We start from the raw sequence: 16,919 nt of genomic DNA, 5'->3' as shown, positions 1-16,919 counted from the left end.
GAGTTACTCCAGCATTTTGTACCCGCCAAAGAAAGTATCCTTGAGTTACGTCAGCGCTTTGTGTGTTTTGTAAAGTGTGATTCCTCTGTTGGGCCATGGCAATGAGTAGGTAAGAAACAGGGAAACATAATCAACAGAAACATAGAAAATAGGTGCAGGAGCAGGCCATTCGGCCCTTCAAGCCAGCATAGCCACTCAATATGATCATGGCTGATCATCCAGAATCAGTACCCTTTTACTGCTTTCTTCCCATATCCCTTGATTCTGTGAAGCCCTGAGCTATATCTGCCTTCTGTGGCAGAGAATTCCACAGATTCACAACTTTCTGGCTGAAAAAGTTTTTCCTCATCTTAGTCTACATGGCCTACCGCTTATTCTTAAACTGTGACCATTGGTTCTGGATTCCCCAGCATGCGGAACATTTTTCCTGCATCTAGCCAGTCCAATCCCTCAAGAATGTTATATTTCTTCTATGATCCCCTCTCATCCTTCTAAATTTGATTAATTATAAGCCCAGTCAATCCTTTCTTTCATCATTTGTCAGTCCTGCCATCCCGGGAATTAACCTGGTGAACCTACGCTGCACTCCCTCTCTAGCAAGAATGTCCTACCTCAAATTAGGAGACCAAAACTGCACACAATACTCCAGGTGTTGTCTCACCACGGACCTGTACAACTGCAGTAGGACCACCTTGCTCCTAAACTCAAATCCTCTTGCAATGAAGGCCAACATGCCATTAGCTTTCTTCATTGCCTGCTGTACCTGCATGCATACTTTCAGCGACTAATGTATAAGAACACCCAGGTCTTGTTGCACCTCAGCTTTTCCTAATCTGACACCATTCAGATAATAATCTGCAATCTTGTTCTTGCCACCAAAGTGGATAACCTCACATTGATCCACATTATACTGCATCTGCCATGCATCTGCCCTCTCACCCAAACTATCCAAGTCACCCTGTAGCCTTATAGCATTCTCCTCGCAGCTCACACTGCCACCCAGCATTGTGACATCTGCAAACTTGATGTTACATTTAATTCCTTCATCTAAATCGTTAATATAATATCGAAAAGGTCACAAAGTGTTGGAGTAGCTCAACGGGTCAAGCAACATCGGGTCAGACAGATGAGATCGGTTTAATTTGGCATCACGTCCAGCACGTTCCTGTGCTGTACTAGGTTCTTAAGGCTTGCATTTATTGCCCAGCTCTAAATGTACTTGCAGAGATGGGGTGACTTGCCATCTTGTGGTGGTGCAGGTCCTCATTTGTCCCTCACATGAAAGTGTTCTCACAGTGCTTTTGGACAGGGAGTTTCCATGTGTAGAGAGGTGAGGGATCGGGTATTGCATTTCCAAGACATGATCTTGAGCAGTTCAGAGGGGAGCCTGTAGGTGGCAGTGTTCTGGCATCTTTGCTGCCCTTGGCCTTGGTGGGAGAATACAGGCTTGGGAAAAAGTTCAAAAAAGTGCTTAAGTAACCCAATGGGTCAGGCAGCATCTGTGGATCTCCTTCTTTCCCTTCCCATTCCCAGCTCTCCCACAGCCCACTGTCTCCGCATCTTTCTTTCTTCTTCCCGCCCCCACATCAGTCTGAAGAAGGGTCTCGACCCGAAACGTCGCCTATTTCCTTCGCTCCATAGATGCTACCTCAACCGTTGAGTTTCTCCTGCATTCTCCCCATAATCCCTGATAACCTTACTAATCAAGAATCTGTCAAAGATCACCTTAAAAAATTAATAGACTTGGCCTCCACAGCCTTGCGAAAAGTATATCCTTTTATTCTGAGGCTATGGCCTCTGGTCCTAGACTCTCCCACTAGTGGAAACACCCTTTCCACATTCACTCTATCCAAACGTTCACTATTCAGTACATTTCAATGAGATCCCTCATCCTTCTAAATTCCAGAGAGTACAGGCCCAGTGTCTTCAAATGCTCATCATATGTTAACCAAATCTTTCCTGGAATGATTCTTGTAAACCTCCTCTGGACCCTCTCCAATGCCAGCACATCCTTCCTCAGACATGGGGTCCAAAACTGCTCACAGTACTCCAAATACAGTCTGGCCAGTGCCTTATAAAGCCTTAGCATTACATCCCTGTTTTTTGTATTCTAGCCCTCTTGAAATAAATGTCAGCATTGCATTTGCCTTCCTTACTACCGATTCTGCTTGCAAATTAACTTTTTGGGAATCCTGCACCAGTACTCCCAAGTCCCTTTGCACCTCTGATTTCTGAATTCTCTCCCAATTTAGAAAATAGTCTACACCTTTATTCCTACTACCAAAATGCATGACTGAACACTTTGCTACACTGTATTTCATCTGCCACTTCTCAGCACACTCTCCCAACCTGTCCAAATCCTTCTGCAGAGTCACTGCTTTCTCTACACTACAAGCCCCTCCACCTATCTTCACATCTTCTGCCATCCAGCCAACCTGCTATCCATACTAGTATCTTCCTTCTGATACTATGGGCTCTCATCTTCATGTGCAGCGCCTTATCAAAGGCCTTCTGAAAATCCAGGTAAACCACATTAACTGACTCTCATTTGTCAATCCTGCTATTTATTTCCTCAAAGAATTCCAACAGGTTCGCCAGGCAAGATCTCCCTTTCACAAAATCATGATGACATCGGACTATTTTATTGTGTGCTTTTAGGTACTCAAAAACCTTGTCTTTTTTAATGGACTCTAAAATCTTACCAACCCAACTGAAGTCAGGCTAACTGGTCTATAGTTTCCACTGTTCTGCCTCACTCCCTTCTTGAACAGCAGAGTAATATTAAAACATTTTCAATCGTCTGGAACCATCCCCGACCCTAGCGATTCTTGAAAGATCACAACAAATGCCTCCATATCTCTAAAGCCACCTCTTTCAGAACCCTGGGTGAAGTCCATCCAGTCCCGGTGACTTATCCACCTTCAGTCCTTTCAGCTTCCCAAGCACCTTCTTCCTAATAATAGCTGTTTTGTAATTAAATCATTACAAAGTATTAGGTGAACCACAAAGCATTTATTAAAACCTATGCAGAATAATTCTACATACTGTTGCACTCGTTGCATCATCTTACAGACTGCCGAGCTAAGAGACAAGCAGGTTGTTATCAGTAATTGCATTCCTCACTCAAATCCTGGACTGGATTACATGGTGGAATGTGTATCTTGCATAATATATGTGGTGAAGGTTATATTGATAGAGATTAATATGGTTGATCTACAATAGCCACTCCATTCATTTCCACCTCCTGACTCTCTTGAATTTCTGGCACGTTGCTGGTGTCTTCCGCGGTGAAGACTGATGCAAAAAGCTTCATCTGACATTTATTTATTTTTCAGTATCACTTCTTCAGCATAATTTTCCAGTGGTCCAAAACTTTTGTTATCCTTTTATATTATTGGCTAACTTACTGGCGTATTTCATCTTTTCTCCCCGAATTGCATTTTTAGTTACCTTCTGTTGTTTTTGAAAAACTTCTCAGTCATCTGGCTTCCCATTAATCTTTGCAATGTTAAATGCCTTCACTTTTAGTTTTATGCTGTCTTTGACTTTCCTTGTCAGCCACGGTCGCTTCATACTCCCAATAGAATCTTTCTTCCTCTTTGGAATGAAAAGATCCTGCATCTTCCAAATTGTTCACATACATTCCTGCCATTGCTGTTCCACCATCATTCCTGCTAGGGTCCCTTTCCTATCAACTTTAGCCAGCTCCTCCCTCATGCCTCTGTAGTCACTTTGCTCAGCTATAATACCGACATATCCGATGTCATCTTCTCCCCCTCAAATTGTAGATTGAATTTTATAATATTATGGTCACTACCTCCTGGTGGTTCCTTTACCTTAAGCTCCCTAATCAAATCCGGTCCATTACTCAATACCAAATCTAAAATTGCCTTTTCCCTGGTCGGCTCAACTCCAATGGTGGAGGTCCAGGAAAGAAATGTCAGTGTGGGAATGGAAAAGAGGAGCACTGTTCTATCAGGGAAAGAGGAGGAGTCTGTGGTGCAAACACAGTGTGCAGCAACATCTGCCCTTGTACCAGATGTAATGGCAGAGTAATGCATTGGGGTTAGCCTTGCTATGATTCTGTTGATCATTAAACATAAGAGCAGAATTAGGCCATTCAGCCCATCAAGTCTTCTCCGCTGTTCAATTACAGTTGATCTATTTCCCCCCCTCAACCTCATTCTCCTGCCTTTCTCCCATAACCTTTGATGCCCTTACTAATCAAGAACCTATCAAACTCAGTTTTAAAAATACCCAACGATGGCCTCCACAACCAACAGTGGCAATGAATTCCACAGATTCTCCACCGCCTGGCTCAAGAAATTCCTTCTCATCTCCATTCGAAAAGTACTTCCTTTTATTCGGAGGCTGTGCCCTCTGGTCCTAGACTCTCCCACTATTGGAAATTTCTTCTCCCCTTCCATTCTGTTTAGGCCTTCCATTAATCAATACATTTCAATACGACCCCCCCACATCATTGTTCTAAACTGTAGCAGGTACAGCGCCCTCAAACTCTCTTCATAGGTTAACCCAATCATCCCCGGGATCATCCTAATAATCCTTCTCAGGTCCCTGGACATCGCCAGCACACCTTTCTTCAGAAAGAGGGCCTAAAATACCTCACAATACTCCAAATCAGGCTTCACCAGCACCTTATAAACCCTCAGTCTGGGGAGTGAAAATTGCACAACTGGTGGAATCACATTGTCCAACAATGCATGACCCTGGCCAATATATCTGATTTAGAAGCAGATGCTGTACCTCATAGTCCATCCCACACCCCTTTACTAGTCTTGCCTACACCCCCTCTGCCCCCATTAGTCCAACACACAGACACACACAATGACAGACACACACACACAATGACAGACATATACACACACAATGACATACGCACACAATGACAGACACACACACACACACACACACACAATGACAGACACACACTCACACAATGACATACGCACACAATGACAGACACACACACACAATGACAGACACACACACACACAATGACAGACACACACACAGACACACACAATGACAGACACACACCACACACACACACACAATGACAGACACACATACACAATGACAGACACACACATACACAATGACAGACACACACACACACAGACACACACAATGACAGACACACACCACACCTTCACACAGTGACACACAACCCACACAACACAATCATCTGATTGGTCGATACCAGGTCATCGCCCACCCATCCCACTTCCTTTGTCGTCATCGGAAGTGACGCAGGTCCGACAACATGCAAAATGGCGGCGCATCATCGGCAGAACACGGCGGCGCGAAGGAAAGTCCAGGTAAGGCTGGGCCGCCCCGTCCACTGGGCCGCCGGCCACCGCCTCCTCACCGGCCACATCACCGGTTGCCGCCCGCAGCCCCGCCGGCCGCTGGCTACCGGCTACCAGCTGGGGACCCCGGCCAGCCGGCCGGCCAGCCAGCGCTGGAGGAGCCTTCACACCCAACACTGGGCTCCGCGGCCGGTCGTGGGGTCTGCGCTCATCCATAAAACAAGGCATCAAAACAGACCGACTCTCCGCACGTTGGCGATTCACTTCAAGGCTTCCCGGATTGTACATTAAGCTGAGCTGCCATCTAACTGCATGCCTGATTCAAGAATCAAGTGTGTTTAACTGTCATATGTTCCCACACCAGAACAATTACATTCTTACTTGTAGCAGCAAAACATGGATAATATATAACAAACAGCACAGTAAATGCAATACGCACATAATAAACATTCAATACATTGATAACCCCAGTACTATTTTAAAATCCCCCCCCCCCCCCCCCCACCCTGACAAAGTTATTTGTGCATGCAAACAATACACACATAATAAATAAAATTTCAATAAACTTATATTCCCAATACTATAAAAAAAGTCCTCCGTGCAGGCAAACAATGCACATAATAAATAGGATTTCAATAAATTAATAGCCAATATGTGCCAAAAAGCCCAAAGTACTTAGTGCAAGCAAACAATACATTTTATATAATGTAAACAATAATTCAATAAATTCACTGCCATGCTAGTGCAAAAAAAGGCCCGTCTTTTTTGTTGCAAGCAAACATAATGCACATTAAAAAAAAAAGGTTAATAACCCCAATATTAGTGTAAAAAAACCCTGAAGTTTTGAGTGCAAGCAGATACACAATATAGTAAACAACAAAATAATAAATTAATAACCCCAATACAGGTACTGTTCAAAAATAAAACAAAGTACTTTGTGCAGACAAAGACTATTATTGCTAATAGTTGAGGTTAACATTGTGCAGTGTTCATGAGCATGATGGTTGTTGGCAAGATCTATTCTTGAACCTGGTGGTTCTGGTTTTCAGGCTCCTGCATCTTCTTCCCAATGGTAGGAGTGAAATGTGAGTGCAGCCAGGGTGGCATGGGTCTTTGCTACTGGCTGCCTTTTTGATCATTAAGCTGATGTGCCATCTACTTGCAAGCCTGTTTCTGACTAGTTTGAAATCTGAGATTCACTTGTTTTAATTTGTGTTGTTTTCTAATTTATCTATGTTCCAGCCTTGCAAAATATGATGACTTTAGCTGCATTGATTTTTAGATTAATGAACCATGGCAGTTAAGTTTGCAAACGTGCAGGTCCTCAGTAGCAGACTTCTGTCATACTGATGAAGGAATGAAGTCTGGACAAAGTATAAACTAGCATGGGTTAATTGTAATTATGATGGCTCCTGGTTAATCACTTCTGATTATAAAATTGTTCCCTTGTTTTTAAATTCCCCTATTGCAATGAGATGCCACCACCAGTGACACGTTCCCTTACCCGCCTCTTTCCACCTTTGCAGGAATCACTCTCTGTATGACTCTTCAGGGCTCTCACTTAACTTTTTTTCTCTGTTTCCAGCCGGGCAACCTAGGCAGCTTTTTAGGTTGCCAAATGACGGTTTAGGTGGTAATTTAAGACGGCTTGCAAATGTTCTTTTGGTAATATGTTTAAAGGTGTCAAAACGCCACATTACCGGACATTCAGATTAGATGTACGTGTTGTGAACAACAATGAAGATACCCAGTTTGAATGCACCAGATTTTTTTAAATTAATTGATAAACGCTGTTTCCATCATTCCCACTACAGAATTAACGTTAAAATTACAACTGAAATATCTCCTGATCAAATTTGTGATGTATATGACCGACTTTAAAGTAAAACCTGGATTAATCCACCATATAGTTGTGAATGTTGCCTATTAAATAACTACAGTACTGATACTCCATATTAAGAGCATTGATTTGCCGTTAAAATGAATTCTGTAATAACGTGTCAACAGTAGCAGTGATAATCGAACACTGCGGTTTTAATATTTCACATGTTCACAATTTAATTAATCCTTCTTTATGGAGTAAAACAAATAATAACATTGGGAATTAAAACACATTTGATTGCATTCCGTTATCAAACATAGTCAATGTTTTCTCTGAAGACATTTCCAGCACAACGGGGTCAGGGAGGGGGGGGGGGGGGGGGTGAATCAGTACGGGGTGGATAGATGGCGGGTAGGGGGGGGGGGGGGTTGAGAAGGCAATCGGTGCGGAATGGATGGATTAAGGCAGGTGAATTAGTACGTGTTGGTTGGAATATGTAAAATAGTGAGTGGAGAGCACGGGGGATGTCAGTGGTGTTGAATGGGGGGGATCAGTACGGGATGAATGGGCGGGATCAGTACAGGATGAATGGGGGGAGTCAGTACAGGATGAATGGGGGGTTCAGTACAGGATGGATGGGTAGATCAGCACAGGATGAATGGGGGGGGGGGATCAGTACAGGATGAATGGGGGGGAATCAGTACAGGATGAATGGGGGTAGACAAAAATGCTGGAGAAACTCAGTAGGTGAGGCAGCATCTATGGAGCGAAGGAAATAGGCAACGTTTCTGGTCGAGACCCTTCTTCAGACTGTTCCCCCCCCCCACCCCCCATTCTTCTTGAATGGGGGGGGGGGGTCAGTACAGGACGGATGGGGGGGGGAGTGGTCAGCGCAGGATGAATGGGGAGGGGGGGATCAGTACAGGATGAATGAGGGGGGGTCAGTACAGTGTGGATCGGAGGGTCTGCAGGATGAATGGGGGATCACTACAGGATGAATGGAGGGGAGCAGTACAGGATGAATGGAGGGTTCGGTAAAAGATGAATGGGGGATCAGTAAAAGATGAATGGGGATCAGTATAGGATGAATGAGGGGATCAGTATTGGATGAATGAGGGGATGAGTACAGGATGGATGAGGGGATCAGTACAGGATGAATGGAATCAGTAAAAAATGAATTGGGATCACTACAGGATGACTGAGGGGATCACTACAGGATGACTGAGGGGATCAGTATAGGATGAATGAGGGGTTCAGTACAGGATGGATGAGGGGATCAGTACAGGATGAATGGGTGATCAGTGAAAGATGAATGGGTAGATCACTACAGGATGGATGGAGGGATTGGTGCAGGATGAATTGGGGGACCAGTGTAGGATGGATGGGGGATGGCAGAAGAATCAATGCGATCAAGGGTGATCAGCGCAGGATGAATAGATTGGGGGGGGGGGGGGAGGGGGGTAGATGGGGAGGGGAGCACAGGGGATGTCAGTGAGGACTGAATAGATGCGGGAATGGGGATCAGTGCGGGATGGAGAGGAGGGGTTTCAGGATAAGGGGGGGGGGGTTGGAGGGGATGTACAAGAGAGAGATAGAGAGAGAGAGGGGAAGGGGAAGGGGCAGAGGAGGTGGGGAGGAAGGAAGGTCAGCGCTCCTCGGACAGCATCGCCCCGCTGCCTTGGCCGTCCCTGTCCAACACCAAGTGCCGTCGCCAAAGGGGGAGGCAGTTGGGATCTTCTCGCTGCCGCCTCCCCTCCTCCGCCAGCCAACAGCAAAGTGCGGGGCTGAACGGTGCAGCTCAAAGATCCTATAGCTATAGGATCTTTGCTGCAGCTGCTTCAGACGACGGAAGGAGGTTTCCCCCTTCCTCCCGGCCTCGACGTGCGGGAGGTTTTGTTTTGAAAGCGCCGTTAGCGGATTTGCAAGCAGCGGACGCTATCAGGGTGGGCGGGGTGCGGGAGGAGGAGGAGATGGAGCCGCTGTTACACTGTTTTGTTTTCTCGTTTATAAAATTGTTCACAGAGTACTATGTTTACATATTCTGTTGTGCTGCTGCAAGTAAGGATTTCATTGTTCTAACTGGGACATGAGAGAATAAAACACTCTTGACTTACGTCGCTCATGTGTGGGATAGAACTAGTTTACAGGTGATCGGTGGTCGGCGTGGACTCGGGCCGAAGGACCTGTTTCCACACTGTATCTTTAAATTAAACTAAAAACACTAAAACTAGAGGGAGTCTAAAGAAGGGTCTCTACCCGTAACGTCACCCAATTTCTTCTATCCAGAGATGCTGGCTGCTCCATGGAGTTCCCCCGCACAATTAAAGTATGGAATAGTCTTCACCCGAACATAATTACCCAACCAGACGCAACTAAATTTAAGGTAGCTCTTTTTTCCCAAGAACCCTGTTTTGCTTAAATCCAAGTCAAGTGTCAAGAGAGTTTTATTGTCATGTGTCCCAGATAGGAGAATGAAATTCTTGCTTGCTGCAGCACAACAGAATATGTAAACATAATACAGAACAGGAGATAAAAGTTCAGTGTGTCTATATACCATAGACCATATATATACACAATAAATAAACAGATAAAGTGCAATAGGCTGTTATTGTTCAGTGTTTGGTGGTGGACCCTCCACCACTTCCAGTTTAAATTCCATTTGGAATATTTTTGGAGGAACAGGAAACCAAGAAGCAAGAGTTACTCCAAGGAGTTACCACAGCTCCAGGGAGTGATTCTGCGTTGGTTTTCAGCGGTCTTGGCGAGTCGGCGACCGGACAGCAATGGCGGCCAGATCTCCCACAATGCAAAGGGAGTGAGAAAGTGCCCAGCGCCGACCAGTTGCCGTGGCAGTGCACATGTGCAGGGTGGCTGATGATGTGCTGGCCGTGGTTGTGCGCATGTGCAGGGGGAGGACGTGTAGGCCGTTGCAGTGCGCATGTGCAAGGCGGCCGGCCGTGCCGGCGGATGAGGAGCGGCTGTAGAGCGGAGGTCCGGACACGGATGGCGGGCGGAGACGGAGAGTGACGGAAAGAGAGAGATAGAGAAGGAGTCCCGCTCAGAGTTGAACAGCAGGTGACCCGGGTGCTTGCCAAGCCGGACAAAATGACACGGCTTTTAGGTTGCCCGGTGGGACTTTAGGTGGCCATTGGTACCGGGGCAACCGTTAATTTTGAGCCCTACTCTTTGGCATGCTCATCTCTCCCCATCTCCTTGTACTTTCCCCTGCAAGGCATGACATCACATCTCTCTTGTCGGCATCCAAGGACCAAAACATCCCAGCCAGGTGAAACAAATCCACGTGCATCTCCCCCAATCTTGTCTACCATATTTTCTTGCTTCCAATGTGGCCTCCTCTACATCAGCGAGACCAAGTGCAGATGATGCGACCGATTTGCAGACGTTTCTGTCTGCAGTTATCTAAGCTCCCAAAAGTGTGCCGTTTCCATAACTCTTCCCATTCCCCACACCGACCTGTCCATCCTCGGCCTACTCCACTGCCAGAGTAAGACCCAAGACAAACTAGAGGAATAACACCTCGTATTTTGCATGTGGTGCAAGTATTATATTTTCCAATTTTACGTAACCCTCCCCTCCAGTCTGTTTTCTAGCCGCCTGCCCCATATTCCCATTTTCACCCAGAGAGTTGTGAATCTGTGGAATTCTCTGCCTCAGAAGGCAGTGGAGGCCAATTTTCTGGATGCTTTCAAGAGAGAGTTAAAGCTCTTAAAGATAGTGGAGTCAGGGGATATGGTGAGAAGGCAGGAACGGTGTACTGATTGTGGATGATCAGCCATGATCATATTGAATGGCGGTGCTGGCTCAAAAGGCCGAATGGCCTACTCCTGCACCAATTGTCTATTGTTTTGGTTCATCTACCACATTGGCGGTTTCTGGGGCCTTAAACTTAAAATTACTGCTTTTCTGCTTTACACCATCAAGATCTCTTTTTAAAATCTGTTTGACAAATCTTTACCCTATACCTGTGCAAGCATTGCCTTATCTGCTTCAGCATTGGTTTATTTTTGGATTTGGCAGTGCCATCTGTGTGTTTTCAGCTAAATGATGTCATTATGATAGTTGCATTGGCTAAACATTCTGTTTCTCTCTCATCCCAATAGTAACCAATTGTGTGGGTTTTTTTAAAATTCCATTAGATCCAACTGAATGTCTTACAAAATGGCAAAATAATATAAATAAACTAGTAGCTATTGTGTTGTCATAAGTGTCTCTTGTTCACCTCTTGTGCAGCTTTCTTTTAGAGGTGTATAAATCATGAGTGGGATAGATAAAGTCAATGCACATAGTTTTTACCCAGATTAGGGGAATCAATAACCAGAAGGCATAGGTTTAAGTTGAGAGACAAAAGATTTAATTGGAATCTGAAGGGCAACTTTACCACACAGATAGATAGATGGTGGTGGATACATAGAATTAGCTGCCATAGGAAGTGGTTGAGGCAGGTACCATAACTACATTTAAAACACATCTGGACAGCGGCATGGATAGGAAGGGTTTAGAGGCATATTGTGTCTAATGGGATTACCGTAGATGGACACACAATACTGTAGTAACTCAGGCAGCATCTCTGGAGAGAAGGAATTGGTGATGTTTCGGGTCGAGACCCTTCTTCAGACCGTAGATGGACATCTTGATTGACATGGACGAGTACAGTGATATATGATTCTATGGCTCTGTATCTGGTCTTCTGAGGATGAACCTGTCAAATTAATAGTTGGGATTAATATCGATGTTGGATTTGGCACCTGTTGTGCGGCTGCGGGCATCTTCCACCGTGTGGGAACTCGGTTTCCAGCAATAACTGAATGATTGAGTTAAGTGTGTTAACCTTGGTTGGCATGTTTTTATTTAAATACTAGACTAAGTGGGACCCGTTGGGTCCCAGCATCACACAGGAGGGCTGGTCATCCAACGCAATATTCCACCAGTCCACCAATTCTAATATTGGTGGCCAGTTGGGGGGGCTTTCTGGAGCGCTAGTATGGGTGTTGTGGGCTGAAGGGACTGGTTTCCAGAGGGCTAGTATGCAAATTGTGCGCCAAATGGATTCTTGGGCAGGCGTCTCAGTCAATCAAGCCTGTTGTGCTGGCAACTCACTCACTCACGGCTGGTGGGCTGGTAGTTGACTCACGGCTAATCCTTGAAATTCTATTTCAAGCAGGGTATAAGGCCACCAAATTCAAGTGCAGTTTCTTACCACTTCTAGCAGGGTGCAAGGCCACCAAATTCAAGTGCAGTTTCATACCATTTGAAGTAGGGTGCAAAGCCACTAAAGACAGCGAGTCGTGACCTCTCCCTCCTCCATCTTGCAGAGACTGCGCCACACCCACATTTCCGGGTTTTATATCCCCCCTCCCCACCGGAAAAGGTGTGGCTTTCATGGAGTGATTGACAGGAGAGAGATTCTCAACATTTTTTAAAAAACTGATAATACTTTTATTTTTCAATGATGGGAAGAATTCTCTGCATCTGCTCAGCAGAGGGGGACTGAGTAAGATGGTCAAAAATCACAGCCGTAAGTGGTAGCGTTTTATCTAAAATCAATATACAGTGCAAACAGGAAGTAAGTGTATTTACAGTAGTGCCTTTTAACTTCAAGCCAAAGCACCCAAGCCACCATTTGCAGTTAGTGCATTTCAACTTCATGCCACCATTTGCAGTAAGTGGTGCCTTTCAACTTCAAGCCAATGCACCCACGCCACCATTTGCAGTAAGTAGTGGCTTTCAACTTCAAACCACACCCAAGCCACACCCGCCACCATTAGCAGTAAGAGGTGCCTTTCAACTTCAAGTCAAAGCAACCAAGCCACCATTAGCAGTAAATAGTGCCTTTCAACTTCAAGCCAATGCACCCAAGCCACCATTTGCAGTATGTAGTGCCTTACAACTTCAAGCCAATGCGCCCAAGCAACCATTTGCAGTAAGTAGTGCCTGTCAACCTCATGCCACCATTTGCAGTAAGTAGTGCCTTTCAACTTCAAGCCAAAGCACCCAAGCCACCATTTGCAGTATGTAGTGCCTTTCAACTTCAAGCCAAAGCACCCAAGCCACCATTTGCAGTAAGTAGTGCCTTTTCTACTTCAAGCCAAAGCTCCCAAGCCACGATTTGCAGTAAGTAGTGCCTTTCAACTTCAAGCCAAAGCAACCAAGCCACCATTTGCAGTAAGTAGTGCCTTTCAACTTCAAGCCACACCCAAGCCACCATTTGCAGTAAGTGGTGCCTGTCAACCCCATGCCACCATTTGCAGTAAGTAGTGCCTTTCAACTTCAAGCCAAAGCACCCAAGCCACCATTTGCAGTAAGTAGTGCCTTTTCTACTTCAAGCCAAAGCTCCCAAGCCACGATTTGCAGTAAGTAGTGCCTTTCAACTTCAAGCCAAAGCAACCAAGCCACCATTTGCAGTAAGTAGTGCCTTTCAACTTCAAGCCACACCCAAGCCACCATTTGCAGTAAGTAGTGCCTTTCAACTTCAAGCCAAAGCAACCAAGCCACCATTTGCAGTAATAGTGCCTTTCAACCAAGCCAAAGCAACCAATCCACCATTTGCAGTAAGTAGTGCCTGTCAACTTCATGCCACCATTTGCAGTAAGTGGTGTCTTTCAACTTCAAGCCACACCCAAGCCACCATTTGCAGTAATTGGTGCCTTTCAACTTCAAGCCAAAGCAACCAAGCCACCATTTGCAGTAAGAAGTGCCTTTCAACTTCAAGCCAAAACTCCCAAGCCACCATTTGCAGTAAGTAGTGCTTTTCAACTTCATGCCACCATTTGCAGTAAGTAGTGCCTTTCAATTTCAAGACACACCCTAGCCAAGCCAACCAGGGGAGGGGGGGCAGGGAGGGGGGGGGGCGCTTTCTGGAGCGCTAGTATGAACCATTTTAGAACCAATAGACATTTTTTTTGCAAGATTTAGAACCAATAGAGCCACTTTTTGCAAGCTTTAGAACCAATAGACATTGTTTTGCAAGCTTTAGAACAATAGAGACACTTTTTGCAAGCTTTAGAACCAATAGACATTTTTTGCAAGCTTTAGAACCAATAGACATTTTTTTGCAAGCTTTAGAACCAATAGACATTTTTTTCAAGCTTTAGAAACAAATAGACTTTTTTGCAAGCTTTAGAACCAATAGACACTTTTTTTGCAAGCTTTAGAACCAATAGACATTTTTTGCAAGCTTTAGAACCAATAGAGACACGTTTTGCAAGCTTTAGAACCAATAGACATTTTTTGAAAGCTTTAGAACCAATAGACATTTTTTTTTGCAAGCTTTAGAACCAATAGACACTTTTTTGCAAGCTTTAGAACCAATAGACACATTCTGCAAGCATTTTAGAACCACTAAGGGCACTTACATTTGAGTTGACATGTGTTCAGTGTTATTCACAGCTCAGAGAAACGTGACCCTCTGCCTTCCTCCATCTTGAAGAGACTGTGTGGCACACCACTTCCTGGTTTTATAGTCCCTCCCCCCTGCCGCCAGCGGGGGCAGCAGAGAGAATGGGGAATTTTGTAAAAACATTAATATCTCTGCCATTTTTAATCGACGGGGGAAATCCTCAGCACACATGCGGCGGAGGGGGGCTCTGAGCAAGGTGGCCAAAAATGACGGCCGTAGGTGGCGGCGTTCTCTCGGAAATCGCAGCACAGATGGCCAAAACCGCTCAAGAACAGACTTTTAGTAATACAGATATTGCCACTTGGCCACATTTCCAACTTATGAAACAAAAAAGTAGGTTGCATTGTAGTGAGTTGTCAGCAGCATCACGTCTGGCGATTTGACAAATATTTGAGATTTTCTATGAGTAATTTGGCATTATCTGACCTAATTTGACCTACTGCCTTTTGCTGCAACATCTTATATGTGGTGAAGAAACAAAGTTAATATTTCAAATCAATTACCTTTTGTCAGCATTGTTCTGACAAAGGGTTTTTCACCTGAAACGTTAACTCTGTTTTTCTTTCCAATGAGCCACTTAGTGTTTCCATCTTTTCTGGTTTATTCCAGATGTCTGCTTGGAAATGATCTCCCAGCACACGCCTAGTATCTTGTAGGTGGGATACAGCAACTTTACAATAACATTTCCCACTTCAACCTATCACTTTTCGTTTGTTAATTTTATTTTGTTTAATTTACCGTTTGGTACTGTGATAAAAAATTCCTTTAAATTTCACAATTTTACTATTTTTGCATGTTAATTTGAGAGAACAAATTGTTAAAGATCTTAATAAAATCTGCACTGAACTAAGGGAGTATTGCACTATCTTACTGTATGTACACCGTTTACTCAGTGAGCTTTATGTGAACAAGAATTTCAGTTCACCCTTGTGTATATAACAATAAATAAATCAAATCTAATCTATTAGAGGCATTATCTATTGCATAAAATGACGAAGAAATGACGAAGAAATAGACACAAAATGCTGGAATAACTCAGCCGGACAGGCAACATTTCTGGAGAGAAGGAATGAGTGACGTTGCCCATTCCTTCCCTCCAGAGATGCTGAATTACTCCAGCAATTTGTGTCTATCTAATGTAATCCAGCATCTGCAGTTCCTTCCTACACAAGAACTAATGGGATCCTGTTTTAGATATTTATGAAATATCCCAGGACTCTGAATTGAAGAACTGTAGGGGAGTTATCCCCAGTAACTAGGCCAATATTTATTCCTAACTTCTATAATTGGTCAAATATAAGGAGTTACGGGCAGTACCCTAAACACCATTGATGTAGGGAAGGATCTTGGGCTTTCTGAAAGTAGGAACACAAATAGATAGAATGTTAAAGAAGGCATATGCTGTGCTTGCCTTCATTGGTCATAGCATTGAGGTTTCATTTTGGAGTCTTGTGGGCAGTTCTGGTTGCCTCATTACAGGCAGGATGCAAGGGCTTTGGAGAGGGTGCAGAAGAGATTTACCTTGGATTGGAGGAACAGCACCTCACATACCACTTGGGTAACTACAACTCAACGATTTGAACATTGAATTCTCAAATTTCTAGTAATGCCCCCTACCCTTTCTCTTCCTTATTTCTGCAGTATTTTTCCTCATCATGACCCATTCTACAGAGGTACAAGCCAGTCATGGGTCTAAACAAGGAACTGCAGTTGATAGTTTACAAAAAAAGAACACCAAAGTACTTTAGTAATGCAGCGGGCCGGGCAGCATCTCTGGAGAACATGGTCTGAAGAAGGGTCCCGACCTGAAACGTCACCTATCCATCATGTCTGACCCGCTGTGTTATTCCAGCACTTCAGATCTGCAAACAATCTGGCATTTGATTGCTAACTTCATTTACATATGACTCCTAAAAAGACACAAAGTGCTGGAGTAACTCAGCGGATCAGGCAGCATCAGGAATGTATGTTGAATATTAGATTCAACTAGAGCCTTCATGACAAATTTTCATATTCTGTTTCAGCTGATTCAAATACAAATCCCCAGGAGATGAAAGAACTTAATCCCAAATCTCTGCTTCATCACAGCCCATATCTCCTAAACAGGTTGGCATAGTTCCTGAGGAGAGATACATAATCTATACATCAATTGGCACCATACTCTGATCTTAAAGTTTTTCCAGGTTACAATGGCACCTGGGGCTCAGCTGCTGTAACAACTGCTTCCATGTTAGGAATAAGCCCGACTCCATTAATTATATGAAATCAGGCTATTGTTTCCGTGCAGGAATATCCCAGAGTTGCTGCCTTTCAGCTGCAACATTAAGCAAAGTCCCATCCTATGTTTTGG

The 16,919-nt window shown here is 44.4% G+C and overlaps 1 protein-coding gene across 1 annotated transcript in view; it reads left to right on the top strand.

The window, feature by feature from the left end:
• Window positions 1–5,234: 5,234 nt before the first annotated feature.
• The window catches only part of wdr48 (WD repeat domain 48), a 97,319-nt gene continuing 85,634 nt past the window's right edge, over window positions 5,235–16,919 (top strand). Inside the window, exon 1 of the mRNA XM_033043746.1 lies at window positions 5,235–5,339. Within this exon, the coding sequence (XP_032899637.1) occupies window positions 5,292–5,339 (48 nt within the window). The 5' untranslated portion in view covers window positions 5,235–5,291. The remainder of the gene's footprint in view (window positions 5,340–16,919) is intronic.

This window comes from Amblyraja radiata, chromosome 2 (genome assembly GCF_010909765.2).
Source record: "Amblyraja radiata isolate CabotCenter1 chromosome 2, sAmbRad1.1.pri, whole genome shotgun sequence".
Lineage (NCBI taxonomy): Eukaryota > Metazoa > Chordata > Chondrichthyes > Rajiformes > Rajidae > Amblyraja > Amblyraja radiata.
This window is presented reverse-complemented; position numbering and strand designations above follow the sequence as displayed.